General features: G+C 37.4%; 3 protein-coding genes across 5 annotated transcripts; 2 read left to right on the forward strand and 1 right to left on the reverse strand.

The window, feature by feature from the left end:
* Window positions 1-1,563: 1,563 nt before the first annotated feature.
* On the reverse strand, window positions 1,564-3,480 carry LOC122043862 (M protein, serotype 24-like). Its single transcript, XM_042604430.1, has one exon. It carries the CDS (start codon window positions 3,478-3,480, stop codon window positions 1,564-1,566), a length of 1,917 nt encoding a protein of 638 aa, XP_042460364.1.
* A 1,881-nt stretch (window positions 3,481-5,361) lies between these two features.
* On the forward strand, window positions 5,362-10,001 carry LOC122041807 (phosphoglycerate mutase-like protein AT74). 3 transcript variants are annotated; one of them, XM_042601629.1, is made up of 4 exons: window positions 5,362-5,473; window positions 8,679-8,775; window positions 8,850-9,399; window positions 9,477-10,001. In XM_042601629.1, the coding sequence occupies exons 3-4, from the start codon at window positions 8,949-8,951 to the stop codon at window positions 9,905-9,907; spliced, it is 882 nt and encodes a 293-aa protein (XP_042457563.1). In that variant the 5' UTR covers window positions 5,362-5,473; window positions 8,679-8,775; window positions 8,850-8,948; the 3' UTR covers window positions 9,908-10,001. The 3 variants fall into 3 exon arrangements, with proteins under 3 accessions (XP_042457563.1, XP_042457561.1, XP_042457562.1); XM_042601627.1 differs by having other exon boundaries at window positions 5,369-5,473; window positions 8,507-8,775; XM_042601628.1 differs by lacking the exon at window positions 5,362-5,473 and having other exon boundaries at window positions 6,279-8,775.
* A 222-nt stretch (window positions 10,002-10,223) lies between these two features.
* LOC122041808 (ethylene-responsive transcription factor 4-like) lies at window positions 10,224-11,383 on the forward strand. Its single transcript, XM_042601630.1, has 2 exons — window positions 10,224-11,023; window positions 11,112-11,383. Exon 1 carries the CDS (start codon window positions 10,406-10,408, stop codon window positions 10,976-10,978), a length of 573 nt encoding a protein of 190 aa, XP_042457564.1. The 5' UTR covers window positions 10,224-10,405; the 3' UTR covers window positions 10,979-11,023; window positions 11,112-11,383.
* The last annotated feature ends 9,880 nt before the right edge of the window (window positions 11,384-21,263 follow it).

A 21,263-nucleotide genomic window follows, 5' to 3' on the forward strand; every position in this document is an offset into this window, starting at 1 on the left:
TTTGTTCCTATATAAATTTATCTTTTCCAGATTATTTATTAGCCAATAATTAAAAAAAGAGAATATTAATAATTCCAATTAATCATCAAAATGTTACATGAATACTAACAAAAGATGATTCGACAGGATTCATATTTGTTTAAAGCATCCTCACAGTTTGTAGGGAATCAAATTTACTAAGTTGTTTTTCATTCCTAAATCTGACATTGTTTTTAAAGATGAGGATGCGGCAACTTAATGCATGAAAACTCCCATTAATATGGAATTCAAACTCCATTAGATCTTTTTGTATACAGTAATCTGATTATGTATAGAAGCCAACCCATGACAATCAATAGGTCACACGATAATAATAATTATCATTATAGCTCCCCTTCACTCTAATCCAATAAAAGATTAAATTCTATAGGTATACATAGGGATGAAGCTAGAGAGAATTTTAATTAAGTGCTTGGTCCTTGTAATAATTAGTGAAGACACTTAATAGGCTCAAGTGTGAGTCCAAAGACTGGATCTGAACTCAAGAATGGTTATTTGCAATAACCACGCAATGGATGAGAATGTCACTAGACTGCACATTCTAAACGTCGAGAGCTGATATTAAAATGTGGTTCCCTATCACCTTTTATTGATCTTTAACGACATACAGAGTGCATTCAATCTCGGAACTCTAATGTTGCCTATATTTCTCCCTTATACATAGTCTGGTTTGTCAATAATATTTCCACAGGTTTTGGTACTAACATCCATGTGATTAGATAATCTTGCTATCAAGTAGACATGGTAATAATTCATATTTATGCTTTAAAATGCTTCATGCCTTTCGGGAACCCGTGGCAAGTGTGTCTGCATCCATGAGGTGGTAAGCAGCTTGAATCATTCTATCGCTAGCCTTTAATACCTAGTACAGTGCTACAACATGTTCTCTCTATCATAATTCACCATATGCTTTCTGAAACTATTGAGTTCACAAATCTGTAAATTAGAGATATAATTTCCTAGTTTGAGTGAATGATCCAAACTGATTCCTAATCACTCAATATGGTGTACAAAGAGTACAAAGTGTTTCATCTGTATGAAAGATTGAAATTCTAGGTGACTGGGAAGTTGTTCAAAAACTTGAGGCAACATGCATTCATAGGGAGGCAGCATTTGGTGAATCTGTGTAATGAGATATAGTAGATAAGCCATGATTCATCAAAATGTCAAACATAAAGAGGACAAGGATTACAAGAGAGGAGACTAGTGAGACAAAAAGAGATCATTGTCTTCATCATAGCTGATACAGGAATGTAGTGCCAACATGCAAGCTCAAAGTCTCATGAGCACCATGCCAGAATTTTTTTTTTTTAAATGTGTCTTGGGTTACTTGGGAACTATTTCGATATCAGAATCTCATAAGTCATTAAACATATGTCAATGTAGATGAACAAAAAAATACTCATATGTCAAGAAAGAGGGCTGCTATAGAATGATATTTTATCAAAAGCACATTGAAAATGTTTGATTGCAATACTTTGTCTGCAGGGATTCTAGATCCAGAAGATTGCAGAACTCCAAGAGCTAACGTTTTGCTGCATAGGCAATGGAGACAGCAGCGACAACAGTGGAGACAGTAGGATAAAGCCAAGTCCAAATTCCATCCTTCTCCGCAAGGGAACCATGCAAAACCTTGATTTCACTGTTCAATTCTTCTATCTTTAAAGCTCTGCACTCGAGAACGGCCTTGATGGTTTCCAATTCCCCTGCCATATCATTGATATTCTCACATGACTCATGTTCAGTGACAACTTCTCTTCCAACATTGTTCGCATTGCCCTCTTCTGTACCATTGATGATCTTTGAGGTACTCCTTAGCATGGCCACAACACTTGACAATCTTTCATCTGCAGCTCTGGCCTTCTCATCCATCTCTTTGATTACTTGCATGCTGCTACTCAGTTTTTTAGACAAAGATTCATTTTCTCTAATCAAAGCATCACTTTCTATGTTAATTCTTTCGTTCTCTGCAACAAGACTCTCAAATGATGCCATAGCTTTTTGAAGCTCTGCACGCACATTGTCCCTTTCCTTCTGTAACTCTTCTATCTGCAAACTCAGGCCCTTCACTTCTTCATTAGCAACATTCAGGTCAGACACATTAGACATAAGGTCTGCAACCTCTCTTTGCAAATCAGAGATTTCAGCATCCTGCTTAGTTCTTGTTTCTTGGATTGCCTCTTTCTCCTTTTCAACCCTTTTGACAGCAACCCTCAAACTATCAATCTCTTTTTCATATTCATTTTTCTGATTATCAATGACAAGCTGCAATTTTCCATTGTCCCTTACAATAGAGTCAAACTCCTTCCTCAAACTCTCTGTCTCCCTTGTAGCCATAACTTTCAGGTCCTCTTCCTCTGCAAGCTTCTTCTGGCTCAGATCTCTCTCTGATCTTGCCTGATACATAGCCTTCTTGACATCATTGTGTTCTTCGGTAACCAACTCTAAACGTTCGTTGGCCTCTCTGAGAGCTGCATCTGCTAAAGCCAACTTCTGATCTAAATTTTTCTTTTCTTGCTCCAAAACCTTACTCTGCAAACTACAAATTGAAGCCTCAAACACGGTTTTGTCCTGGTCAATTTCACATTCAATACCACGAAGTCTTTCAGACAATGCTTCCATCTCCTTGATAAAATTCAACTTTTCTTCCTTGTATTCATGGTGAATTTTCACAATCATTTCTTTCAGAGCAACAGATTCTTCAGTAAAATGATTCATCTTCTTCGTAGTCGTTTCAAGTTCCAAAGACATCGCTTCAAATTCCCTTTTGCATGCATCCTTCTCCAAGATTGCAGTCTTCAAATCTTTTTCTGTCTCACCCTTCTCTTTCAAAACTAGCTGTAATTTGTCACTATCGTTCCTCAAAGCTTCCTCCAATGAAGTAACCTTCACTAACAAGGCGGCCTTCTCCGCTTCCAAGGATTGGATGTTAACCTTTCTCTGCTCAAGTTCGGACAAAAGCATCTCGGACGCCTTCCGCACCTCTGCCTCTCTTTCCTCTGCCTGACGCTCCATTTTCTCGAGTTCAACCACGGCCGATTCCCTCCCCTTGGTTGCCTCATCCAACGCCTTCTTTATCGCACCCTTCTCTTCGTCTAGCAGTTTCAACTCGTAACGAGCACGAGCGAGAGCCTCCTCCGTAGATCTGGCCTTCCCCTCCGCTGCTTTCTTCTCGTCACCCATCTCGGCAAGACGGAAGGAGACGACAAGGCTGGTGATGCCGCGCTGGAGGTCGCCAGTAAATTGATTTTCCGCGGATATCTCGTCCAACTTCTTCTTCCGCTCATTTGCCTTCCCGACCAGTATCCGGTTCAGCGTCTTGAGGTTTTCCAGTTCCACGGTGTCTCGCGCCGTGTCTCTAGGATGCTGCGAATCCGCCGCTGGCGCAGCCGACGGCCGAGCGGTTGCTGCGGCGGCCGAGGCTGCCTTCTTCTTGGCCATCTGAGAGTGGCGATTCTGACAGGTCCGGCGAAGTCGAGGATTATGTGGGCTAGGGTTTACACTGGTAACTGAAACGATGGCAAGATAACGTATTTATAGCGAGAAGGGGAAGTGAAGCGCCGGCGGTGCATAAGAAGGGAAGGTAGGAAAGTTAGAGGATTTGCTGACCTATACAAAACAGGAATCAATCCATTACCATTATTATTTCTACGTCACAATCAAATCCTTTCGTTTCTTTACGTGTTTCCTGTATCATTTGCACAGTCGAATCAAACTTGGATATGGGAGATATTGCCTCTCTTCGGAATTTGAATGCGCGGTGGAAACGGACGATCGAGATTTCTCTATCCTCTTTTTTTTTTTTTATTCAGCCTTTTTCAAAATAGTTTATTCCTGTCCAAACGACATTGTAAATTAAGAACTTGCAATGCCTATAAATATATATAGGCAAGGTAGTGCCGCGGCGTTGATCAGGCATCGAAGCTTCAAGATTCGTGTACCATGTACGACGCGCCAGCGTGACTAGGAGTTAATCGGAGGCCAGTTGTTCCCGCAGCAGGGGAGATGAGAAACAAGAGACGCATGTTGATAATGGTCCTTTGTGACCTGAATTATATAGGGATTTTCCATGAAATTTTAATTGTTATTTTCTGAGCATTTGCCTTCTATTTAATGAGTATGAGAAAACTCTATCTCGTGACACCTTCGATTTGCCTGGGGGTTTTCTTATCCACATGGATGCTTTGCCTTTGTGGATAAGAAATAGGAAGAAGGAAAAACAACTCACTTTCTGACGATCGTGACTCGTAGCTAGACCACATGCTCATATTGGTTTCGTGTGATTCGTAGTGAGCTCATGTATATTATATTCTTGAAAATACCTCTCTCTTTCTCTATAGATTTACCAGTCAATTAGAAAATTTTAAATTATTTTAAATTAAAATTAATTTATTTCTATTTTTTTTTAATGTATTTATATGTTCGGATCTAAATTTGATAACTTAAATTAAAAAACGCGAATTAAATTGAATGTACACCTGTATATTTTTTATTTTACCAATTCAAAAATTCGCTTATAGAATTCAGATCAAGGCAAAAAAAATATATTAAAGAGATTTTTAGGAGTACATTGATTTTAATTTTAATGATTTAAAATTCTTTAAGTTCATAAGTCAATGTCGGATAAAACTGACTAATGAATCTATACCATTTGAAAATTCAAAAGTTTAATAATTTTTTGAATCACATGAGTTCTATAAATTTATTGATGGTATATGGATTAGTAAGTATTATTATTCTACACTTTATAATGAGCCTCTAATAAATTTGATAAGTCGGTGTAAATTTAAAAATATATTATTCTAAATCTGAGACATATATGAAAGAGGTTTTTGGAGTACATTAATTTTAATTTAAAATAATTTAGAATTTTTTAATTTTATTAATCCGTTTTGATGAAAATTGAGTATAATATATGATTTGAATATTATAAAAATTGAGTATATGATAACTTGTTTAGTATGTTTGTAGTTGAAGTTTTCGTTGAGTTCCATATATGAAAGAATATGGATGGAAATTATGAAAAATAATATTTTATTCATAATTTAATATTCAAAATTCCCTCTGTACATTATCTCAGAATACCTTAGATTGATAAGGCTGTATTCATTTCAAGATGGAGCACATACGATATTTCGGATATGGATTAAACATTATTTTGATATTTTTTAAAAAAAAAATTAAGACGATATACATAATTAGTAGTTTTTTTTGTCATGAATTTTGTAGGATAATTGCCATTTTGAAATTCCATAGGTGTTTTTCTTTTAAAGAGAAATTATATGGCAAAACGAAATTTTGCCTATTTTAGTTAGTTGTACACGCGGAAGAGTTTGGATGCTTATGCAATCTCGCCTCACCGCCAAGCGGCCGGAGAAAACCTAATGCCGCATGCTCTTCCGTGTCGTCGCCGCCCAGAGATGAAGATCCCGAGGTACGAAGGCCAAACCCTCGAATCAATTAGTCGCCTTCGTCTCCCTTCTCAGTCCTGTTGCATCGGGTTGATTGTTCTTTTTTTTTCTTTCGTGTGTCTATCGGCGAATTGATGGCTATTATTATCATCAATGTAGTTTTGTTTGTATAATTGGGGCTTGTATTATCGATAGTTCCGAATCTCTTTTTCCCCTTGAAAATTATTATAGGATTTTGAAAATTGATAATTCCTAGTGAGTTTGATCTAATGGGGGTTATTTCACGTAAACAACGTGATTTTATCTCCTTCAGATTCTAATTACAACCAATTAATTCGGAACTTATTTTGATGTTTATAGTTCAAAATGTTTGTTTGTATGTAGAATTTCTATAACAAATCAGGGATCTTTTGATTGCTTTTGCGCATAGGAATGTTTGAAGTTGTTGTTCCGTTATAATTTCCCATTCATTAAGTTTATTTGCATTTTACCAAATAAGGTTTGCTCTTTTGTTGTTGCTTGTTAAGATGCCCAATGTGTCTATTGCTTAACAAAATCTGGTAAACTGTACTTGACTGATGGATATCTTATCTTATCTTCAAATGTTTCTTCAATGTTGTTTAACCACTTGCAATAATCTTTTACATCTAGGGATTGATAAAAGGTAGGCTACAAATGAACAAGATGCCTGCGAATAGGCTCGATTTTCAGCTCAATAATTTTATTTATTAACTTATCTAAATTTTAATTACGGTCGTATTTCTCTATTTTTATTCAGATACATGAAAAAATATGGTTCATTATAATTTCTAGAATTTAAAATTCTATACAATTTAAAATAAAAATACTATGTTTCATTTATTCAATCAATATTTTAACTAAATTACAAGGATAACAATGTCTCTATTTGGGTTTGATAAAAAGTTCTAGCTCAGCTAAGCTGGATAAGGATTTTAATAGAGAAGTGTAAACAAGCTCGATAAGTACTAAATGAACAATCTTGAACATGGTCAAACTTGGCTTGACCTGGTTTGGCTCATTTTCACCCTTAGAAAGGAGCTACCTGCCCAAATAAAACCAGAGAGATGAGAGACTTGTGTTTCTAATTGGGGAATCCTCCCTTATGAGTCATTTGTAACCTACACGAAGTGTTCCATTTGAAATTTCTCCACTATCCATTATTCTCTCTTTTTTCCATGTATGTAAGAGATTATATTTATGCATCTACAAACATCTAGAAAGTTCAATTCCAACCTTAAGGAACAACCTAATTTGTTTGCTGGTCTTTTACATTCACATCATCTTAATCTTCTTTTGAACCTTCCATAATTTGGATCGCTGTGGTTCTAGTATTGACCGAGAGTTTCAATTGGTTCATAGGGTCTCAACAAGTGACTTCCTATATGTAGTTAAATATGAGTCAATTAGCATTACAGAAAAATTAAAAAATAACAACTAAAAACTAGAAAAGAGAAGATTCTGGATGTATGTAATGATCAACATAAAAAATGAGAGATGAGCCAAATTGGTGGTTTGGATCACTTAGATCTGGTTCTTTTAATACTTAGTCTTGGTCGAGCCCTCAGGCAATTTATTTGTTTGCCTCTCAACCAAAATCATTTGATATACCATGCATGCTAGTTTGATAACCTAATGAGATCTATATGCAGTTGTGGATCAGTAATCTTGCTAAATCACATGAACTTTTGTCTGTTTGAACTTATTTGTTTTAGTTTTTTTTCCTTTGTGTTCTTTGTCTTTTCTATAACTTTCTCTCCTTGCCACGGACAAGTTGTTGAATTTCTAAACTTACTGTGATGGTGAACCTATTTGTTCTAGTTTGTTTTCTGAGTTCATCTTGTCTATATTTTTTGCTCCTTGTTGCTAGTTATTCAATTTCTAAAATTATTATGATCGGCAGTATTTCTAGGACTTGAATTTTGGTCTCGAGTTTAGGAATGTCTCGAGTTCAAGAATGATAGTTGAGAAGAATCTCTGAGAATTCTATAGAGATGACAGTTTATATATGCAGAGTTTGTTTTCTCAGTAAGTGATATATAAATAACATAACTTCTTTAGTATGTTTAGGGACTACTAGTTTTATGGGATATCTCGGATGTGACAACATGACTTCTTTAGCTATGGGACAATGGCCATCTCGTATATTTCACCATTTTTAATCAAGATGTTTATTTATCTTCAGAACTTGCAAGATAATATAAATTTGTTAAGACATGGTTATTCAACCGAGTTGTTTGAGCATTGTTACTCTACTAGGAAATTAGTCAATCATTAATAATCGAGGAAATAGCTACCTGAAAACATGATTAGGTATGAGATTTCCCTTCATGCTACCCTGTAAGCCTTCAATTCGAGGGCAATCTGTTGAGAAATTCTGATGTTTGGTATAAAAATGAGCTCCTTGTTGATTGATCAGGATTAAGCCTAGACACCTTGGCATCAGTAGGTTCAGGTCATGTTTTCTAATGAAACATTCTTTTTGAGGTACAATCTTAGGTTCCTTCCAAGCTCAAGCTCCTTTTTGGGGTGCATGATTTTAAATCTCACGCAGTGTATGAAAACACATACACGAGCCTGTTGATCTTCCTATAAGATTTCCTGCAACCCCCGGACTTTGCATGCTAAAAGATTCCAAATGCCATCGTTTTCAAATCAATAGCTGTTTCTGCAATTCTTATCTATTAAACTCATCACTGTACAACATCGCTTGATCCCAAAGTATAGTGTGCATTTTTGCCGGTTTTCTTTTCTTCCAGTGGAAGTCAACTCAATGATACTTCAAACTGTATGACAGTAGACTGAACATGCCCATCCAAATTTTCTAATTAACTAGCTGCCTTTGCTGTGCTGACTTCCTGTTACCATCATGCTTCGTTCAAGTGTTTTACTTTATCAAGATTGATTAAAAAAGGATAAAATCTTGTGTTCCCTTTCCATTCGATTGCTTCTGAATTGGTCATGACTTTTGCAACTGTTTGTGAGATTCTGTTCAACTGCCTTCTTCTTAAAGAATTGGACGTGCTGTTATGCTGTAGATGTGGGCGAAGTAATACTGGTGACCTACTTGTACAAGAAGCACAATTCGCGGGAACTCGTTCACGCAACTTTTCGTGCTGCTTATCTTCGCACTAAATATCTCTTTTGCTTAGAAAATTAAGATGCAGATCTTGCTAATTTTTCTTCCTCTGTTTCCATTTTTTGCTGAAGAAACTGAAAGAAGCTGCCGTAAAAAACCTGCACCGGCATGGCGTTTCTTCACAGAATTCATGGTCTCTCATGGTGCTGCACGTGAAAGGGACCTCAGGTACTTCGTTTGTCAGACAAGCCACGTTACCTAACGTCGGTGATGCAGCTAAGAATTCCTCGGTCCCTCTCCAGATTGGCTTTGGCTACAGCTGGAAGTAACGAAGAACCAGAGAGAAGCTATAAATTGCTGGTGGGATTAGTTGGAGGAGGTAGGGGGCAAGGAAGAGAGCCATGGACAAGCATTCGAAGGCCTGCCACAGGAGTCTCCCCAAGCGTATCATTCTGGTCCGGCACGGGGAGAGCCAGGGCAACCTGGACATGGCTGCGTACACCACCACGCCGGACTATCGGATCCCACTCACGCGGCTGGGCGTCGAGCAGGCTCGCACCGCCGGGGAGAAGATCAAGGTGGTGGTGTCGGAAGGCGAGCGGTGGAAGGTCTACTTCTACGTGTCGCCGTACGAACGTACACGGGCGACGCTGCGGGAGATCGGCCGCGCCTTCTCCCGGGGAAGGATCATCGGCGCCCGGGAGGAGTGCCGAATCCGCGAGCAGGACTTCGGCAACTTCCAGGTGGAGGAGCGGATGAAGGCCATCAAGCAGACGCGGGAGCGCTTCGGCCGCTTCTTCTTCCGCTTCCCGGAGGGCGAGTCCGCCGCCGACGTCTTCGACCGCGTCGCGAGTACGATCCTTCCGTTGACATCTCGATGTTCCCATCTGAGTTCGAATCAATTCCAACGTTTTGTTTACACTCGACAGGCTTCATGGAGTCGCTGTGGCGAGACATCGAGATGAGGCGGCTGGAGCAGGACGAGAGCATGGATCTGAATATGGTGATCGTGTCGCACGGGCTGACGTCGAGGGTGTTCCTGATGAAGTGGTTCAAGTGGACGGTGGAACAGTTCGAGATGCTGAGCAACCTGGACAACTGCGAGCTCCGCGTGATGCAGCTCGGCCCCGGCGGCGAGTACAGCCTCGCCATCCACCACTCCCGGGAGGAGCTCCAGCGTTGGGGGCTCTCGCCGGAGATGATCGCCGATCAGCAGTGGCGGGCCTCCGCCACCCACGGCAGCTGGTACGATAACTGCCCCTGGCATCTCGACAGCTTCTTCGGCCGTTTCCACGACTCCGAGTCGTCGTCATCGTCGGAGGAGGAGGAGGAATCTTCCCACAACCATTCCGGCGACTGAATCATCACCATTAATTTATTTTTCCTGTTTATTTATTTATTTATTTATTTATTTGATTTAAATTGTAACTCGACGCTTTCTTTTGAAATGTTACATTAAACGACAAACCAACAATTATGAACTAGCGCGTCGACGACGCAGTGGGAGGCGTGGCGGAAGAGAGGGAGACCGGCGCCGCTGCCATGGCGCCGCTGCTTGACGGCGTGACTTTCGTGCCCCGTCGAGCGCGTGCCGGATGGATGGGCCAGGTCACAGCCGCCTCGATGGCCATCTTTAATACGCATCCAATTAGATTTAATGATAGGGCGGCTGGCGCTGTCGGTCAAACACCCACGTCTCCTGCTCCCATTATTAATCCTCTCTTCATTTTCTCCGCTCCGCCGCCACCATCTCGTTTCTCTCGGAGACCTCCGCCGCTCTTTATATTCCACCTCACCTCGTCTCCTTTCCTTCCACTGCAATCCAAATCTGTACCTAATCGCTGCGAGAATACGCCTCATGGCTCCGAGGTCGAAGGATGGCGACGTAGGTGGAGATCAGGGGAGGGAAGTGCGGTTCCGGGGGGTGAGGAAGCGGCCGTGGGGGCGGTACGCGGCGGAGATCCGTGACCCGGTGAAGAAGAGCCGCGTCTGGCTCGGCACCTTCGACGCCGCCGAGGAGGCGGCGCGCGCCTACGACGCCGCAGCGATCCAGCTCCGTGGCCCCAAGGCCAAGACCAACTTCCCCCGCCTCCCGGCTTCCCTCGCCGCCGTCGACCCCTACAGCGCAGGATCCTCCGCCCCTTCTCCACGCGCCGCAGCTGCTGCCCGCCCGGCGCCGGACCTCGAGCTCGGCCGCGCGTACCCCCGCCTCGCCCCGGCGCGGCCGCTCTCTTTCCTCGAGGCTGTTGTGATGCCGGAGCGCGCAGCAGGGCGCAGCTCCGGCGGTTATTTTGGGGCGGCGCCGCCTACTGACTTGCCTGGAATCAAGGACGCAACGCTCTCGAGAAATTATCCAGCATCGCTGACGCCAGCAAAAAAGCTTCCCTTTGACGTCGACCTCAACCAGCCGCCGGCGGCCGAGGTGGCGTGAAACAAACTCCCACTAATGGCATATATATTTACCTCGCAATCCTGGGTAAAAAATTGCTTACTTTTTGCTGCGAAATTACTCTCCTTTATCCTTTGATTTTTCTCTAGTTCAATCTTGAAAATGATTGATCCAGATCGATCCCACGGAAATTTCCATTAGGATGAATGGAAAGTGCTCGCGATGGCCATCTAGACAAGCGTTCTTGGACTTGTCATTCTATTGCAGAAAAATATACGCCGCAGCTGAGAATCAATCTCTGATTAACCATTGGAGGATCTTTAACCGCGCCGTAGCCTCGGCGCTTCTCTGGCTCCTTCTACCTTAGGGCGTGTAATATAATCTAAATATTAAAATCAATCATATGATTTTAATAAGTTATAAACTGATTTCATGATTTATATTTCAGGTTGTGAGAGACATCTGAATATCTCTTTTTATATAATCTAGGGATGGTGACAAAAGAATGATCTTTTTGACATTTATATGATAAGTGCAATAGTGAAGACTAATTGACATTAATAATGGAAGACTAACTAATAGATCAATGAAAATATCATTACTTCTTGACAGACATGGTTTGGTAGGTTGAGGGTGATCATCTAACATGTAGAAGTCCTAAATCTACATTGACTAGATATAATTAGAAGAAGTCTAATAGGATTTAGCAAATAAGAAGTTTCGAAGGTTTTTTTTTTTTTTTTTTTTTGAGAGAGAGAGAGAGAGAGAGAGAGACACTATAAGCTATTTTTATTTTGGGCTAGACAGTTTTCTCAGTTAGACAAGGATTTGATAAAGAAACAGATGTTTAAGTCAAAATCAATGTATCAATCAACTATTGATTTTAATTAGTCGACGGATATGGCTAGTAGACTGGGAAATCAACTGTAGCCTAAAGGACTATAAACAAAGGATTTTATTTGTGTTTAGTCTATTGACCAAGACACTTAGAATTTGACTTACTATTTAAAAAATCAATGGTTGAACATAATATTAATTAAAGAAAAGAGTTGACTAATAATATAAATTTTTTAAATTAAGATATTCAGTTTTTAAATTTATCAAAAAAATTTTATCGAACATTAAGATAAATTAGAAAATAATTGTGAAAGCCGCTTCAAGCGACCAAGGTTCTTAAAATTATGATCTCATTAGTAGTAAAATTTCTACGATGCGTCATAATTGACTAATGATATTTGATTAGTCAACTAATTGTTAAGAGCCCATTCATGTCACTGTCAATATAAGATTAGTAGATCTAGGTTAGTTGATGACACAAACGATAGAAAATTTTCAAATCTAGATTGTGTTGAAACTTGATCTAGAAGAGTCGATTGGAAGATAGATATACATCAATTGACTGAAAGAGCACCTAGTCGATTGACAATTAGAAATGAATCAACTGGTCCAACAATGATGACCCTAGATAGGATTTTGTTAATCATTTTGAATTTATAAATACTGAGCCAAGAAATTTCAACCCAAACAACTATGACAAACTAATGAGCGTTTCTTCTATGACAATCTTTTGCGCTCTCTATTTTAATATTTTCTTTCTTATTAGTTTTTATTATATTTTCTTATATTTATATTTCAAGACACTTTGTTTCTTTATTTAAATGATTTTTAAATAAGTATCTCTGTCTTTAGAAGATTTTTGAAAAGAGAAAAAATAAATAATTTATATGATGACTCATCCTACGGGTTCATCAACTCAGCATAGCTAGGATTTTTAATCTTGATGACTAAAATAAATAAATATTAGTATTGATAGATAGTTTAAATTTTAAATTTAAAGAGCGTAACGAACATAAATTAGAAAATTGTGACTATAACCCTTAGTTTAGTTGAAACAATAATTCATCAATCCTTAAAATTTATCTACTACTCAAAGTTAAAAAATTATTCGTGATCCCCAAAGCTTATCTATGACCCAAAGTTGATGATGCGTTTCTTGTTTGCCAAAGAAGAGAAAGGAAAAAAAAGAATGAGAAGAAATAAATAAGGAAGAAAAGAAAGAAAAAAATAAAACAGATGGTGGGCAAAGGGGTGGCATGTGGTAAAATGGGATTGCAATATGTACACATAAAAGGAAAAAAAAAAAATGAAATAGAAGATTTATTGAAAAAAAATTTAATTTATTTTAAATCAATCAAACTAATTTAAACCTTAAATTTGGTTCAATCATAACTTGACCAAATTAACTCTAAATCAATCTCAATTTGAACCAACATAAACTTTATCTCCGCACCTATCCGTTGGATTTAATTTGAACTTGATTCAATTTTAATTTAGTGCCCTCATTTCACATCCTAATGATTTAATTCATCTATTTATTATATATATATATATATATATATATATATATATATATATATATATATATATATATATATATATATATATATATATATTAAAATTCGCAATATTTCTTAATAAAAGTGGTACTAATAGATAGCTTAGATTGTATGCTTTCCAAATATGTCATCAACTACGTCACAGATGAGTTCTAACGAGAGATCCAACATCATGAGTGGTTCGAGCATTGCAGAAGTTTGATATAGAAAATTGAACCCTTATTGTATAGTGATGCAGGGGTAATCAACGGAGGTTACATGACTAAAAAGGTCAACAATCTTGCCAAAGTAGAAGGCAAAAGTCCAGGAAAGTTGTGCTCCTGACTCCAGACTCTCGGCTCCCGTCTCCCGACTCTCAACTCCCGACTCGGCTCTCGACTCTTAGGTCCTGATTCATATTTTGAACTCCCTCAGGTTAAACTGAAACTGCCCCAGCTATCAAGAATTAAAGTAACAAACCGTTATCGTGAGAAAGGCGGAAAACACAATTATTTACCTCGAAATAAATGAGTTGTAATAGTCATTTATTTCTAGGAATGTGGCAACGATCGCGAAAAACAATGGGGCACAAAGATAACATGGCGGAGAGTCTTGATCCTATAAAAGGTAGTCGACCCTCATAATCAAAGGTATGCGCACATCATTGCTAAAAACCCTAATACTGGTCATCTTCTTCACGCCATAACTTGAGCGTCGGAGTGACAATGCTGGGGAATTCCTTGATTGTCCCTCTAACCTCTCATCCTTCGTTTTCTCTCTTACATAAGTATCGACAAATCTCCTTACGGTCATCTAGTAGCCTGACGACTGACAGTCAAGTCAGCATTGATGTCAACTCATCAGTGACTCACCCATCATCTTTCTTGGACAGGATCAATTGGGATTGTCTATGGGAACACTAAGTTAAGACCTGAACTAGGAAGTTGAGATGGAAAACACTGGTGTGTTTAACGTCATCACTATGACATTCAGAAATCTAAGTTAAGTAGCCTTAATCTTCAAAATTGAAACTAAAACTATAGATGAAGCATTGTCTGAGTCTGACTGGGTAATTGCAATGCAAGAAGAGTTAGCTGAATTTAAAAGTACTAAGATTTGGGAATTAGTACCTCCACCTAAAAACAAATAAATAATAGATACAAAATGGATTCTTTGAAATAAATTAGATGATAAAGGTGAAATTACTAGAAATAAAGCATGTTTAGCTAAAGGGTTTAGTTAAGTCTAAGGACTAGATTACAATGAGATTTATGTCCTAGTAGCTAGATTTGAATCCATCAGAATATTGTTAACCTATGTAGCACATAAATGATTCAAACTATATCAAATGGATGTAAAATCTATATTTTTTTAAATGGGATAATTAAAGAAGAAGTCTACATAAGTCATCTACCAGGTTTTGAGCAATTAGAACATCTAAATCATGACTTCAAATTAAAAAGGCATTATATGGGTTAAAACAAGCTTTTGGAACTTGGTATGAAAGAGTATCTAGTTTTCTATGTTCAAAAGATTTTAAAGAAGATCAGATTGGCCAACATTGTTTATAAAAATTCTTGATTTAGACATATTCATAGTCTAAATATGTGTAGATGATATAGTATTTGGGTCAACTAATTTTAAATTTTTAAAATAATTTACAATCTTAATGGAAAATGAATTTAAAATGAGTCTAATAGGAGAATTAAATTTTTTCTTAGGGTTAAAAATAAAACAAACAAGAGAAGGAAACTATGTACACCAAACTAAATATACAAAAGAACTACTTAAGAAATTTAGAATAAAAATGTAAAAGAATGAAAAACTCTTATGGAAACAAACATAATATTAGATAATGATCAAAATGGTAAGTGATCTAAAGTATTATAGAAGTGTGATAAGTAGTTTATTATACTTAACTGCAACTAGACTTGATATATTATTTGCAGTAAGTATGTGAGCTATATACCAAAGTTATGCTAAAGAATCCCACTTAACACATGTTAAAATAATTTTTAGGTATCTAAAAGGAACAATTAATATAGGAATGTCGTATCCTATAACTACAAGTTTTGAGTTAATTGATTATTCTGACTCAGATTATGTCGGATGTAAACTAGATAGAAAGAGTACAAGTGGAGGTTGTCAATTACTAGGACCCTTACTAGTAAGCTGGTTTAGTAAAAAGCAACACTATGTTACACTATCAACCACTGAAGCAGAATACATAGCCATGGGAAAATGTATTGCCCTACTATTATGGATGTCACATACCTTAAAAAATTTTATGTTGACTATAAAAATATTAAAACATTCGTTGATAATATAAGTTCAATAAATCTTACTAAAATCTAGTACATCACTTTAGAACAAAACATATAAAAGTTAAACATTATTTTGTTAAGGATCATATTACAAAAGAAAATATTAAACTTAACTACATTGAATCTAAGTCAAATTTAGCAAATATATTTACCAAACCTTTACCTAAATTAGAATTCAGTAGTTTAAGACGACAATTAGGTATGTGCTTTATAGAATAGGAATTTATTTCTGTGTTATTTTTAACTAATAGTTTTCAAAAACTAATTTTTCTTTTATATCCATGTTCTACAAAACTTAGTTTTTTCAAAAATATCAAGATGGAATTAGCTTAGGTAATGTCATAGAAAGCATGGCCCGATAACTTTACGAAGTTATCATCTCACAAGCACACTAGGATCCCTTGTTTGTGTATTATGAAACATAGAATGATGTGAGATACTTAGGCTTTAGCCTAGATTTCATATGCTTTTATCAATACATCAATATAAATCCAGGCTTTAAACATATATTAATCAAGTTGAGTAATCTTACTTAGTCAAATCTAAACTAGAATCCAAATTCTCAACTTGACTAACTTTAGTGGAAAAGGCTAATATCTTATGGGAAACAGCCAAAAGCTAAAGTTAGATATTTCAAAATAAGAATTTTTTTTCTAGTTGTTTCACCCATGCATGCTTGGACTTTAGGATATTTTTGGGGAATATTAACATTGATTTTGGAAGTAAGTTATTTTCAAATTTTCAAACCTTATTTTCAAAAATTATTTTAAAAAACTATTTTCTTTAGCAATTTCAATTTTTTTAGAAATTTCAAAACTCAGATATTTTGACTTTTTCTTAATTCAAAACTTATTTTTGAAATTTTGGCAAACTTACTTTCGAAAACTATTTTTTCTTGAAAATTTCAATATCTATTCTTATAAAAAATTTCAATACTTAATTCAAAACTTATTTTCAAACTTTTTCAATTTTTTCTTAGAAAATTTTAAACTTGTCTTTGAAAACTATTTTTAGTAAATCTTATTTTCTCAGAAAATTTTCAAATCCTATTTTCAAATTTTCAATACTTAATTACTTATTTCAAAATTTAATATTATTTTTTAAATACCTATATCTTAGATATTTTTCTAAATTTAGTAGCAATTTCAGTGTTTTCAAACATTATCTTGGATAATTTTGTTTCAAAATCTCTTAATTTTCCTTAGAAATTTTAAACGTATCTTTGAAAATTATGTCTTAAAAAATTTTTAAAAACCATTTTTCAATATTATACTTAGATATTTTTCAAAGATATTATTGTTTAAAATTGATTTTCAAAATGAATTTTAAACTCTTATTTATACTTCTTTCAAAAATTGATGCTTGTGTTGTAACTCCAGTTTTTTATGTGTGTCAAAGGGAGAGAGGTTAAATTCAGGGGGAGTTTTATCTTGAAAGGAAGTTATTTTAAGTTAATTCATTATCATATTTTTAACTTAACTTTGAACCAGATTACCAAACATAATAAAAGAAGAGATTTTTGGTGTAGGGAGCACCATAATCAAACTTATGTTTTGATTTTGTCAAGGATTAAGTTAAGTCTTGTTATTATCTGATGAATTAATCAGTGTGCAGAATGCTTAACTCAGAAAGCCTTAGTAGGTCAGCTGGACTCGATTAGGAATGATAGTGGGGCGGGTTCAGGCCGGGTTTGACCAATCCCAGAACCCACCCCGTCAGAAAAATGGACCCGAATCCAAACTCGCCCCGACCCCGCTTAAAACCCGGCAAGTCCATAGCGGGTTGGATCTGTCAACCGCTAAGTTAAAAAAAATACAATTCAATAATAAATTATTATTATTATATATTTTATATTATATAATATAAATATAAAATATAAATATTATTATATATATACAAGGCAGGTTTGATGCGGGTTCATTGAAACTCGTAACCCACCTCAAACCCGCTTCTAAACATGGTTAATGAGTTTAGACTCACCTCGTAATCTGTTTGACTGAGTTTAAACCCGCCCTGAATAGGACGAGTTTAATACGGGGTCGGGTTTAAACACACCCCATTGCCATACCTAGACCCAATACTAAGCAAGGAAAGTCTTAGCAAATCGTGGAATCAGACAGGAAGTCCAGATAGGTCAATTGGACCTGACATCTAGTAGGTATACTTTATATGTCTGGAGGACACGATATCAAGTCAAGTGAAAGCCCTGGCAGTCGATATGATGCTGAGGAGTCAAGTCCAAATAGGTCTGAAGGACTCAATATTTGGCAAGTAAGTTAAGGTAAGCTACTGAAGGTAGTGTGGTAAAATCATGTTCCAGAAGGAACAAACTTAAAATCATGTTCCGGAAGGAACAAACTTTAGGCGCTGATCCAACTAAACAAATCAATGAAGAATTATAGGTTGAAATTAAGACAATTCTTACTGTTTTATTCATACATTAATATATCTGTCTAACTTTATTTTACATGAGCACTATTATTATTGAACATAAAATTGAGTTCTGAAATGGAAGAAGTCGCGAACTTGGTAAACAGGTGGATCGGTCGACTGATAATGGGGATCAGTAGACTGAACCCAAAATGGAAGTCACAGATGATCAGATCAAATCTTCGCTGGAATGGTAATTCAGGGGTTCGATCAACTGATAGACTTGATCAGTCGACCGAACAACAAAAATCATGGGATCAGCCTATTCGATCAACGCAAAGAAGGAAGGCACGGGTTCAGTCGACCGATAGAAGGAGCAATCGACCTAAAGGATCAGTCGACCGAACAGTTCTTCAGTCGATCGAACACTACCTAAAGAAACCATCGAGCACTGAGTCAAGAACAACTCTGTAATCTGATCTATTCTGCTCTTGTTGAGATTGTCTGTGCAAGCTTTGAGAACTCTGCTTCGAGAAGTTATCCAACAACTGTGCTATAATTCTACTTAATTATTGTTGGTAACTTTAATTTTGTCTTGCACTTATTCTTTGAAGATAGTAGGACTGTTACTATCATCATATCATACTTGTATGATCTTACTTCTTTGGAAGAACTAATATTAGTGTTGCCCAACAAAAGTGATCAACGATTGTGAGCTTTAGAGTAGGAGTCGATTGGGTTCCGAACCAAGTAAAAATAATTGAGTCTTTAGTTCTACTTTCTTTTTATTTCCACTGCAATTCTTACTCTGATTTGGTTTTACATTTATAATAAAGAATAGATTTTTAATGAATGAGATTGACCCCCCTCTCATCTATTATGATCCAACACATTCTGTACCGTTGGTCCTTTTCTCGTCCTCTCCTCAAATATCTTGGTCCTGATGACCCTAACTATGTCATGAGGGAAATCTAGAAAAGCATATGCGAGAACCACATCATATGGCGGACCCTTGCTCAAATGGCACTACTGGCTGGATACTTTTGGCCAACGTTATAAGCCAATACTGTTCGGTTCATTGCTTCCTACATCCATTGCCAAAAGTATCAAAATCTATTCCACCACCCGATCATACTCTTGAAATCTCTATAGTATCTTACCCTTTTGATCAGTGGATATGGACATTGTATACCCTTTCTTGATTGGACGCCAACAGAAGAAGTTTCTCCTGGTAGCCGTGGATTACTTTTCTAAGTGGGTTGAGGCAGCCCATTGGCTTGAATCACGGAAGGCGTTGTTCAAAAGTTTCTATGGCAGTACCTAGTCTGTCGATTTGGGATACCTCACAAGCTCATTTTCGACAACGTGCAGCAATTTCAGGATCGTCAACTGAAGGAGAGGTTTAAAGGGATGGGCATTCAGCAAACTTTTACCTCAGTGGCTTACTCACAAAGTAATGGGCAAATAGAAATGATCAATTGAGAGATAGTGCAAGGACTCAAAATTAAATTAGACCACGTTGGAGGTAGCTAGATCAATGAATTATCAAACATTCTTTGTACTTATCGGACTACTCCTCGGGAAAGCATAGGAATGACCCCTTTTCACATGCTCAACGGTAGAAAAGCGGTTGTCCTAATAGAAGCAGTGAGGAATCTACCCGAAAAATCTCCTATAGACTAGAAAATACGGATCTTTACCTCCTAGAACTCGACTTGATCATCGAGACGAGAGAGAAAGCGGCTTCATGGCTTATGTCCTATCGACAAAGGATGCACCAGAATTACAACAAACGAGTTATCCCTCACTCTTTTCAAATTGGAGATTTAGTATAGAAGAAAATCAAGCTAGTAGGTGACGTCAACAAGCTAGATCCACAATAAGGAGAACTGTTTCGCATGATTTGCAAGTTAGGCTCGGGATCATATTACTTTAAGGTCTCGAGTGGAAAATAGGTTGATCCCCCGTGGAGTGTCAACCACCTGAAATCCTACTGTGCCTGAAGAACTTCACTAGTATCTTATTGGATATCTCCTTTTTTAGTCTCCTTCTTGCAAAAGTCCTGTATTATTTCCTTTCTTCCATGCAAATAAAAAATTTTCTAACAGATTAAAAGTGTGTTCTTTTTAGGGCCTAGACTCCCTGACACAGACATAGCCAGATCGAAATCCATGTGGCTATGATATCAACTTCCTTCACGCAGGAAACATATATCAATTCGCTCGTGCCCTTTTCAGGATCCAAACTCCCCAACTTAGACATAATTGGGTCAAGATTCATGTGGTTGTGATATCAACTTCCTCTACATGAGGAACATATGTTATATCATCCGTGTTATTTTTAGGGTCCAAACTCCCCAACTCAAACATAGTCGGGTCGAGATACGTGTGGCTACAATATCAACTTCCTCCATGCGAGGAACATATATTGTATCACTCGTGTCCTTTTTATAGCCCAAAATCTCTGATTTAGACATAGTCAGGTCAAGATTCGTGTGACTACAATATCAACTTCCTTCACTCGAGAAACATATATCGTATCACCCGTGTCTTTTTCAGGGCCCAAACTCTCCAACTAGGACATAGTCGGGTCGAGATCTGTGTGGCTGCGATATCAACTTTCTTCACGTGTGGAACATATATCGTATTGTCTATGTCCTTTTTAGGGCCCAAACTCTCGGACTTGGACAAAGTCGAGTCGAGATCTGTGTGGTTGTGATATCAACTTACTCCACGCGAGGAACATATGTCGTATCATTCGTGTCATTTTCATGGCTCAAACTCTTTGACTCAAACATAGTAGGGTTGAGATTCGTGTGGCTGCGATATCAACTTTCTTCGTGTGAGAAACATATATCAAATCGTCCGTATCCTTTTTATGGCTCAAACTCTCTGACTCGAACATAATTGGGTTGAGATCCGTGTAACTACGATATCAACTTCCCCCACATGAGGAACATATATCGTATCACCCATATTCTTTTTAGAGTCCAAACTTCCCAACTCAGACATAGTTGAGTCGAGATCCATGTGGTTACGATATCCATTTACTCCGTGAGAGGAACGTATGTCGTATCACCCGTGTCCTTTTCAATGCTTAAATTCTCTGGCTCGAACATAGTTGGATCGAGATTCGTGTTGCTGTGATATCAACTTCCTTCGCACGAAGAACATATATCATATCGCCCGTATCCTTTTCAGGGCCTAAAATCCCCAACTCGAGCATAGTCGGGTTGTGATTCGTGTGGCTGCGATATCA

This window comes from Zingiber officinale, chromosome 2A (assembly GCF_018446385.1).
Source record: "Zingiber officinale cultivar Zhangliang chromosome 2A, Zo_v1.1, whole genome shotgun sequence".
NCBI classification, from domain to species: domain Eukaryota; kingdom Viridiplantae; phylum Streptophyta; class Magnoliopsida; order Zingiberales; family Zingiberaceae; genus Zingiber; species Zingiber officinale.